The following is a 9,942-nucleotide window of genomic DNA, read 5'->3' on the forward strand; positions in this document are numbered from 1 at the left end:
CGTCGGCATTCCTGGTTCTCAGGCCTTCAGACTTGGACGGGAGCCCTATGGCATTATCCCTCCAGTTCTCGGGCCTTTGGACTCTGACTAGATTTACACTGTTGGCTCTCTCCTGGGTCTGTAGCTTGTGGACAGCAGGCCACGATTATGATCCTCGGCTTCCATAATCATGTGAGCCAATTCTTTTTTTTTTTTTTTTAAGATTTTATTTATTTATTTGACAGAGAGAGACACAGCGAGAGAGGGAACACAAGCAGGGGGAGTGGGAGAGGGAGAAGCAGGCTTCCCGCTGAGCGGGGAGCCTGATGTGGGGCTCGATCCCAGGACCCTGGGATCATGACCTGAGCTGAAAGCAGATGCTTAAACATCTGAGCCACCCAGGCGCCCCAGCAGACTATATTTTAAGCACTTATTGATAAAGATTCTCTCTCCAAGATAAAACATCTTCCCACCCTGTCATATATAAGCTCCGGGAGATGTCAATGGCTCATGAAGTATAGAGCAAGCAGAAAAGCTCACTCTACGTTCCTGAACCCGTGAGAAAGCCCTGAGGATGGAACGCTTTGGGATATTTCATCCATACCACAGCTTCACCAATGCTAGAGCTGACCATGCTAGGACATTTATGGTAACAAAAGGCAGTTTATTCAGGAAGATAGCCAACTACTTAAGTGGAGGAGTAAAAAGGTATGCTTTCAAACTTAAGTTATATACTTAAAATAATCTGTTATAAGATGTTTTATTTAAGCCTCATGGTAGCCACAAAGAAAAACCTGTCCTAAATACACAAAAAGGTAAAGAGAAAAGAATACAAGCATACCTCTACTATAGGGAAGCATTAAATCACAGAGGAATAGAGCAAGGGAATAGGAAGGAAGCAAAAGGTTTATAAAACAGGCAGAAAACAAGGAACAAAGTGGCCATAGTAAGTCTGTAACTATCCAAAATTGCTTCACATATAAAGGAACTAAATTCTCCAATCGAAAGAAATAGAAGGGCTGAACAGATGTAAAGAACACATGCTGCCTTCAGCTTTCAGGACACACACAGACCGAAAGTGAGGGCAGGCACAGATACTCCATGCAAACCAAAGAGAGCAGCGGTGCCTCTACGTATATTGGACAAAACAGACTTCAAGTCAAAGAGGGGAAAGAAAGTCATTATGTAATGACAAAGCAGTCAATCCAAGAATAGGATAGGATATCTAATAAATGTTTATGCACCCAACCCATGAGCACTGAAATCTATAAAGCAAATATTAATAGACTGGAAGGGGGATGGACAGCAAGACAGTAGCAGGAAGGGACTTCTATATCCCTTTTCCACAGTGGATAGATCATCCAGGCAGAAATGAATAAAGAAACATCGGACTTAACACTTTAGATCAGATGAACTTAGACGTTTACAGAACATTCCATCCAACAGCAGCAAAATACACCATCCTCTGAAAGTGCACATGGGACACTCTCTAGGATAGATCATGTGTTAGGCCACAAAGCAAATCTTAAAATTTAGGAAGACTGAAGTCATATCAGGCATCTTGTCTTGTCTTTTTTTTAGATTTATTTATTTATTTTAGGGAAAGAGAGAGCGTGTGTGGGGAGGAACAGAGGGAGAGGGAGAGAGAGAATCCCAAGCCGACTTCCCACTGAGCGCAGAGCCTGACACGGAGCTTGATCCCACGACCCTGGGATCGTGACCTGAGCCAAAACCCAGAGTCAGGCGCTCAACCAACTGAGCCACCCAGGCGCCCCTACTTATTGCCTTTTTAAAAACCAATACGCATTTGCCAAGGCTTCCTCACTTACTAATTTAGCTCACATGTGTTTTTGAAAGTTTCTCTAAATGCTCTTTATAGGGCGCCTGGGTGGCTCAGTTGGTTAAGCGACTGCCTTCGGCTCAGGTCATGATCCCAGGGTCCTGGGATCGAGTCCCACATCAGGCTCCCGGCTCAGCGGGGAGCCTGCTTCTCCCTCTGACCCTCTCCCCTCTCACGCTGTTTCTCTCTCGCTTGCTCTCTAATAAATAAATAAATAAAATCTTTAAAAAAAAAATAAATGCTCTTTATATGTATATGTGTGCAATTTATGAAGTTACTGAGCAATAATTGAATTCAGATATTGAAAGGGAAAAAAAGCAATCGGGTAGGATGACTGCGGCAGAAACTTAATAAAGAGAATGTGTAAGTTCAAGTAAAACATGGGGTGTTGGATGCCCTTCCTACCTGGAGATTCTAAATCTACGAGAAACCCTGGGGAGGTGGGAGTCCCTCTGGCCCAGGAAGAGACTTCTCAGGGCCTCCAGCTGCAGCCATGAGGTTTTGCTGAGCAAAGCAGATAAAACCGGCAGTGCTAGTCCTTAGGAAATACCCATATTTAACCCACCGACGCTCCTTCTTGCTTCTCTTCCCCACCTTCCTGGATGGTGACAGTCTGTTGGCAGGACCCACGGACCCCAGCGTCGATGCCACTTCTTCTCCCAAGGCCTAGTCAAAGCCATCACTAGAGTAGAATCTTGAAATGTTCAGAAAGAGGCCCTTAACCTCATAATGATAAGAACAGGAATTTCTGAGGCAGCTTGTCGCATGGGATGTGTGCAGGGACAGGCAGACCGCATGCCCAATTAGTTGGTCAGAACAGGCACCACTCAGGGAGCCCATCACTTTAGAAAGTGAGCCCAGGAACTCTCCAGAGCAGTGCTGATCCCACTCTGATGTGCACAGGGACCAGATCACCCAAGGGCCTTGTGCAGATGCAGATCTGGATTCCGTAGGGGTGGGATACTGCCTTTGTATCAACCTGCCGGGGGATGTCAGACTCAGACCACACTGCGAGTAGGAGTAGTAAGGCTCCAGGAAGATTTCCCCCTTTGGCCGAGATTTCTAATCACCAGTTTCTCATCCTCAAACACCCCTTCAATGGGCAAGCCTTGCTTTGTATCAGTGTCCTTCCCAGGCCACCCACTCCCCACCCACTCTGGGTGTCTTGCCCTCACACTTACGTACATACCATGGGGTAGGCGAAGTATCTGTGGTCCTCTTTAAATACGTATTTTTTTTCTTAAAAAAAAAATAAATAAATAAATACGTATTTTTTTTTCTAGGCTTTGTTTCTGATCTACTCAATCTGGATTTCAGAATGCAGGGCCTGCTAGTGTGCATTCTAACAGAGCACCCAGCTCAGTTGGGATACCCGCCATCTGCTACGGTTTGAGATACTGCAACACTTTCTCCCTGTTCATCGTCAGCAGGGGAGGCCTGTGGATGGGTTCAGGTCAGTAAGAGGAGGCCTCAGGTACACGCCGTCAGCTCAGAAGAATTTTTTTTCTACTGTTCTAGGTTCTTCGGCTAGTCTAGTAATTAAATTGACATAAGACAGATGAGCAGGGGAGAAAAGATTCAATTTCATGTGTGCAGGAGCCCCATACAAGTCTAAGACCCAAAGGCAGTCAGGCAGCAGAGTCTCATGTACCATCCTCAGCTGAGGAGTGGACGGGGGCCTGGGATTTCAAGGCAGTGGGGAGTCAGTCATTCCCAGGAAGACGAGTACAGAGGGCTGGTAATCAGCCTTTGCCCTGCTGTGCATGCAAGTCTTTCGGATAAAGAGTTATCTCTGGGCAGGCCCCCTATCGAAATTCTGTCAGGCAGTGAAGGGAGAGGTAAAGGTTTTTCTGGAGCCTGCTGGGTCTCGATTGCCTTTAGCTCAAAATAACCCACAAGCCAAAGGGGCACATTTTGGACTGGTATTTCTTCCTCCCCTCCGACATAGTTTCTCAGTTCTGAAAGAGCAGATTTCCGGGGAAGGGCAGCCTCATTATGAACTGGGGTTGTGCAATGCTGACTTAGTCATCCGCACCTTTGCAGAGAAGTAAGCACACTTTTGAAATAACCACGACAACCACAACAAAACTCGCTGACTCAGTCTTTTCACCTAAGAAACAAAACAGGGGCCAGGACCTCCTGTAACTGTGCTGCACCCAGCCCCCTCCCGGCCCTTTTGACAGGATTTTGCCTGAAGGATCTCCCTCGGGGCTCTCTCAACAACTCCTGCTCCTTCCCACCCGCCAGGTCCCCTGGGAGCACTTCCCTCAGGGTCTGTAAGTCAGAACTGGGCCACAGAAATAAAAATGCGTGAACTGTTAAGATAGGCAAGCACTGAATTGGCATCATTCGGGAAGCTGCATGCAAGAACAAGATTTGTGGGACATTCTCAACTTTCTGTCAGAAAAGTAGGGCAGATTTACCTCATGATGGCTATTTCTCTCAATTCTGAAAAGCTGGGGTCCAGGCTGATTTTATTTTCTGCTCGTGGATCGAAAGCGGATGCTGAAGAGGCTTCCACCCGGGGAAGCTAGCCCTGAGGTCTGTGCTTTTATCAAACAGGAAGGACAATGAGCCTGATGTCATGCTATCTAGATCCGCTCCAAGGAGAAGCTGAAACTGAATGTGTCAGAGCTGAAATCACCATCTGCTGGGAACGGGGTTCCACACAAGCTGTTTGGGGATTTGGAAAAATGCATTGTGGATATAGGCCCTAGTCCCAGAGCGTCGGTTGAAATCTGGGGGTGGGCCTGGGCTCAGGAATCTGCATTTGTACAAGCCTCCTGGGAATTCTGTACCTGCAGGAACCCCTCCCTGTACCACATTTTGAGAAGCACTGTTCCAGAGAGATTTTGAAAAGCAGTTTCCCATGTACTTGTCAGAGATAATGTAGTGTATCAACCGGTGAGTCAAACAATCTAGAATAAAGGAACATGACCACAAGGCACCTGGATTTCTGTTCTCTCTTTGACCTGCTCTGGAATATTTCCTAAAATCCTGTCACTAAGCCTCATTTCCTTTCATTCAAAATGTCCCTGAATGAATTTACTTTTTCCTTCCATCCAAGTTATAGGGAACTATGCCCTGGGGAGATCCCCTTTTCCTTCTTCTAAGGTGTGGCTCTGTGCACTCTAAGGTGTGAGTTTCCCTCAAAGACAGCCATCCTCATTCTCCAAATAGGGCCACTGAGAGCCTAGTCCTTTTAGTCCCCGCCCCTTCTCTCTAATGGGAGCATAATTAAAAGAATTAAGACACTCCACACTCTTGGCCCTTATACACAGTTACAAGATGCTCAGCACTAATGACCTGCTCTGACACTTAACTCCCTTAGGCAAGTAATTTGCCCTCGGAGCCTCATTTCGCTCATCTCGAAAATGAGGCTAATAAAAAAAATCACAGTTCTTCCTTCCTCGGGCGATTGGGAAGATGATCTGAACGTGGAAAGGACTTTGAACAGAGTAGGGCTACCGACTGCTGACCACATAGAAACTGTTACCGCCACGATCGCTGGCATATTAGTGTCATAGTTCTAAGTGAATTTTTCATGGGGCAGAGGAGGGTGTCCATCAGCCGGCCGGCAGGTGCTAGGGCTTTCCCCGAGGTGCTTTTGCCCTTTGGCAATTTTAAGCCCTGTTGTCAAGGAGCAGCCCAACCTGCCCCTGTCCCTACAGCCTCTGGGGACAGGGCAGCTTGATGTGGGCATCAGTCCAGCAGAGTCCAGAGAGCCCCTACCCCCCAGACTTCCTCAGGTCAGGGGCTCTGGACACACCCAAGCACAGGCCGCTGTAAAGCCTCTTCGGCAAACCCGCTAACACGGCGCTGGGCAGGGCCACGTTTTCTGGTCAGCCCCGCTCATGGAGACACATAGTTAGGAAAGCATAACCCGAGGCACTTGGCAGTGACTTCCTCTTACCCAGCCCATCCCCAAATACCAGCCCCCTCAGAGCATTTGGGGGGGGGAGAGGGCTTTCTTTCCTCACTCCCTGAGTGGTCACTGGGATCCTCCCTCCCCATGGGTGTTTGATGGGAACAGTTTCTTCTTCTCTCAGCTCTATCTGATGGCAGATCTTAAGCATGTCTACATGCATTTTAAAAAACCAAGTTTGCTAAGATTATACTTTACATACAATAAAATTTTAAGTGTACAGTTTGATGAATTTTAACCAATGTATATAGCCAAGCAACCACCACCATTATCTCCTTATAGACTCGATTTCATCCCCAAAGATTCCCCAGTGTGCCCTCCTGGCCAGCGCCACCCCCCCCCTGCACCATCCCAGGCAACCACTGACCTGCTTTCCATCACTAGACATTACATCAGTATTAAAAAAGAGATTAGGTCATTATGTTTTGAAGGGAGATTGCTTGCTGCTCCCCAGCTCTGATCACAGAAATAAAACAAACCCTAAGCTTCTTGTTTTGTTTTCATAAAAGATTTCTGGAAAAATGCCCATCTGTAATAATTGTTTCTTCAACTTCCCACCTAGGACTGATCAAACGTTTCAGAACAAAATTCTTCTCAGCAGGAGTTGCGTTTGCACTACCAATTCCACCTATAATAATATCTGTTGAAAAGAAATGCTTCCTTTTAAAAAGGCAAGAAGGTTTTAACCTCTTAGTCCTTTCAAAGAAAACCACCACCAAAAAGCCCATAACGAGTAATTCCCCCGAGGTCTAACTCTGAATCTGCAAACTGTGCCCAAGTGGGTCTAACACTCCTGCCAAGCCTTTCTGTCATCCGGACTCCCAGCTAGGGGAGCAGTTCTAGAAGCTCCAGGAGCCTGAGTGTGTCCACTGGAAAAAAACAAAACAAAACAGAGAAAGCGCACGCTTCATCCATGAGCAACCGGACCACACAGGACCCTGCATGCACCCAGAAGCTCAGTTTACAATCTGCATCCAAGATCTGATGCATTCCTGTGTCACTGACCTCATGTCTGCCATCTGCTCATCTTCCATTCTGAAAAGCGGGGCTCCCAGCTGATTCGTTTTTCTGAAATTTTCAGAGTCTGCCTCAAGTCAGTGCTGAAGGAGCTATATAAGGAGTGTGGGGGCCGCGGAGGGGGGGCACATCAGCTGATGTTTTCTCCCTTTTTCTGAGCGATTGCCTCAGTGAAAGGAAATGGAAATGGAAAGTGAAACTGATTCAGTTCAAGAGGAGGAAAAGAAAACTTAAGGTGGAAATCTGTGATGACTCAGTCAAAACATGTCCTTTAAAAACATGACTCTGAAACTTACAGTTGGAGAGAATGTGAAAGCACGCCCAGGAATCTGACCATAAATGTAGGGCAAGTCCCAGGAAATGGCTTTTCTTTTCTTGCAAGTGAACATTTTATTTTATTTATCGTGTTTGAAAACAAAACAAAACAAAACCCATTAAATACAATAAAGTCATACAGGTACAAGATACAAGAAAAATATTTTTAAAATAACTTGTTTTTCTATTGAAAATGAAAAAGAAAAATTTAATGAAAAACCTAGAATGAGGAAACAAAAATATAAATGTTATGGTGTTTGTGTGTCACCTAGTATTGAATCCCTAGTTTTGAATCAAATGCTAATCAAAGTGTTACTTTGAAGGCATTTTGTAAACATGACATATTCGATTGACTTTTTTGTCAAAATTAAAAACTTACTTTTTTTTTTCTAAAGAGAATGAGATTGAGCGCTGGGTGAGAGGGGCAGAGAGAGAGGGAGAGAGAGAATACCAAGCAGACTCCATGCCCGGTGCGGAGCCCAACATGGGGCTCTATCTCACGACCCTGAGATCGTGACCTGAGCCAAAGTCAAGAGTTGGCCACTCAGCCGACTGAGCCACCTGGGTGCCCCCAAAACTTTTATTTTAGTGTAGTTGACACACAATATTGCATCAGTTTCAGATGTACAACTCAGTGATTTGACAATTGCATACATTATGCTACGCTCCCCACAAGTGTGGCTGCCGTCCGTCCCGTTACATCACTATGACGGTATCACTGACTGTATTCCTTACGCTCTGCTTTTTATTCCCCTGACTTACTCATTCCACAACTGGAGGCTGTGTCTCCCTCTCCCCTTCACCTGTTTGGCCCAACCTCCCACCTCTCTTCTCTCTGGCAACCGTCAGTTTGTTCTCTGTATTTATAGTTCTGATTCTGCTTTTTGTTTGTTTATTCTTTTTTTTTAAGTTTCCACTTACAAATGAAATCATATGCTATTTGTCTGAGTCTGATTATTTCACTTAGCATAATACCTTCTAGGTCCATCCATGTTGTCTCAAATGGCATGATCTCATCCTTTTTTGGGGCTATGTAATATTCCTCTGTGTGTGTGTGTGTGTGTGTGTGTGTGTGTGTGTGTGCGTGCACACGCACACACCTTCCTTATCCATTCATCTAATTATAGACACTTAGGTTGCTTCCATATCTTGGCTATTGTAAATAATGCTGCAATAAACATAAGGATGCAGATATCTTTTGAAATTAGTGTTTTCATTTTCTTTGGGTAAATATCCAGTAGTGGAATTATTGGATCACATACTGTTTCTAATTTTATTTCTTTGAGGAAACTCCATACTGTTTTCCACAGTAACTGCACCAATTTACATTCCCACCAATGGTGCACAAGAGTTCCTTTTTTCCCCCACATCCTTGCCAAGGATGTGTTATTTCTTGTCATTTTGATTTTAGCCATTCTGACTGGTATAAGGTAATATCCCATTGTGGTTTTGATTTGCATTTCCCCGATTAGTGATGTTGATCTGTATGTCTTCTTTGGAAAAATGCCCATTCAGGTCTTCTGCCCATTTATTAATTGGATTGTGTGGTTTTTGGTATTGAGTTGTATAAGTTCTTTATATAGTTTGGATATGAACCCATCATTTGCAAATATCTTCCTTCATTCGGTAAGTTGTCTTTCTATTTTGTTGATGGTTTCCTTTGCGGTGCAAAAGCTCTTTAATTTTGATGTAGTCCCAATGGTTTATTTTTGCTTTTCTTTCCCTTGCATTAGGAGACATATCAAGAAAATGTTTCTATGGCCCATGTCAGAGAAATTACTGCCTTTGCTCTCTTCTAGGATTTTTATGGTTTCAGGTCTCACATTTAAGTCTTTAACCCATTTTGAGTTTATTTTTGTATATAGTGTAAGTAGGTGGTCCAGCTTATTCTTTTGTAAGTAGCTATCCACTTTTCCCAGCACCATTTGTTGAAGAAACTGTCTTTTCCCCATTGTATATTCTTGCCTCTTTTGTTATAGATTAATTGACCATATAATTGTGGATTTATTTCTGGGGTCTCTATTCTGTTCCATTGTTCTATGTGTCTATTTTTGTGCCAGTACCATACTCTTTGGATTACTATAGATTTATAGTAGATCTTGAAATCTGGTATTGTGGTACCTCCAGCTTTGTTCTTTCTCAGGATTGTTTTGGGTCTTTGGGGTGTTTTGTGGTTCCACACAAATTTTAGTAATATTTGTTTTAGTTTTGTGAAAAATGCTGTTGTGGAGGGATGCCTGGGTGGTGTCTGCCTTCGGCTCAGGTCATGATCCTAGGGGCCTGGGATAGAGCCTGGTGTCAGGCTCCCTGTTTAGCGGGGAGTCTGCTTCTCCCTCTACCCCTCCCCTGTTCGTGTTCTATCTCCCTCCCTCCTGCCCCCCCAAATAAATAAATAAATAAAATCTTCAAAAAAAAAAAAGAAAAATGCTGTTGGTATTTTGAGAGGGATTGCATCAAATCTGTAGATTGCTTTGGGTAATGTGGACATTTTAACAATGTTGATTCTTCCAATCCGTGAGCATATAATGTCTTTCCATTTGTGTCATCTTCAATTTCTTTCACTAGTGTTTTGTAGTTTTCAGAGTACAGGACTTTCACCTCTTTGGTTAAGTTTATTCCTAGGTATTTTATTCTTTTTGGTGCAATTATAGATGGTGTTTTTTTTTTTTATTTCCCTTTCTGCTACTTTGTTCTTTGTGTATAGAAATGCCACCCATTTCTATATTAATTTTGTATCCTGCCACTTTACTGAATTTGTTTATTACTTCTAGTAGTTTTTTGGTGGAGTCTTTAGGATTTCCTACATATAGTATCATGTCATCTGCAAATAGTGACAGTTTAACTTCTTCTTACCAACATGGATGCT

General features: G+C 44.0%; 1 protein-coding gene across 1 annotated transcript in view; it reads right to left on the bottom strand.

Moving 5' to 3' along the window:
• LOC145722239 (interferon-induced protein with tetratricopeptide repeats 5-like) overlaps positions 1 to 7,004 on the bottom strand; it is a 28,057-nt gene extending 21,053 nt beyond the window's left edge. The window contains 1 exon segment of the mRNA XM_081824365.1: positions 6,750 to 7,004. Within this exon segment, the coding sequence (XP_081680491.1) occupies positions 6,750 to 6,778 (29 nt within the window). The 5' untranslated portion in view covers positions 6,779 to 7,004.
• Between the last annotated feature and the right edge of the window lie 2,938 nt (positions 7,005 to 9,942).

Source organism: Leptonychotes weddellii, chromosome 6, assembly GCF_054177405.1.
Source record: "Leptonychotes weddellii isolate Sample4059 chromosome 6, ASM5417740v2, whole genome shotgun sequence".
Classification (NCBI taxonomy): Eukaryota; Metazoa; Chordata; class Mammalia; order Carnivora; family Phocidae; genus Leptonychotes; species Leptonychotes weddellii.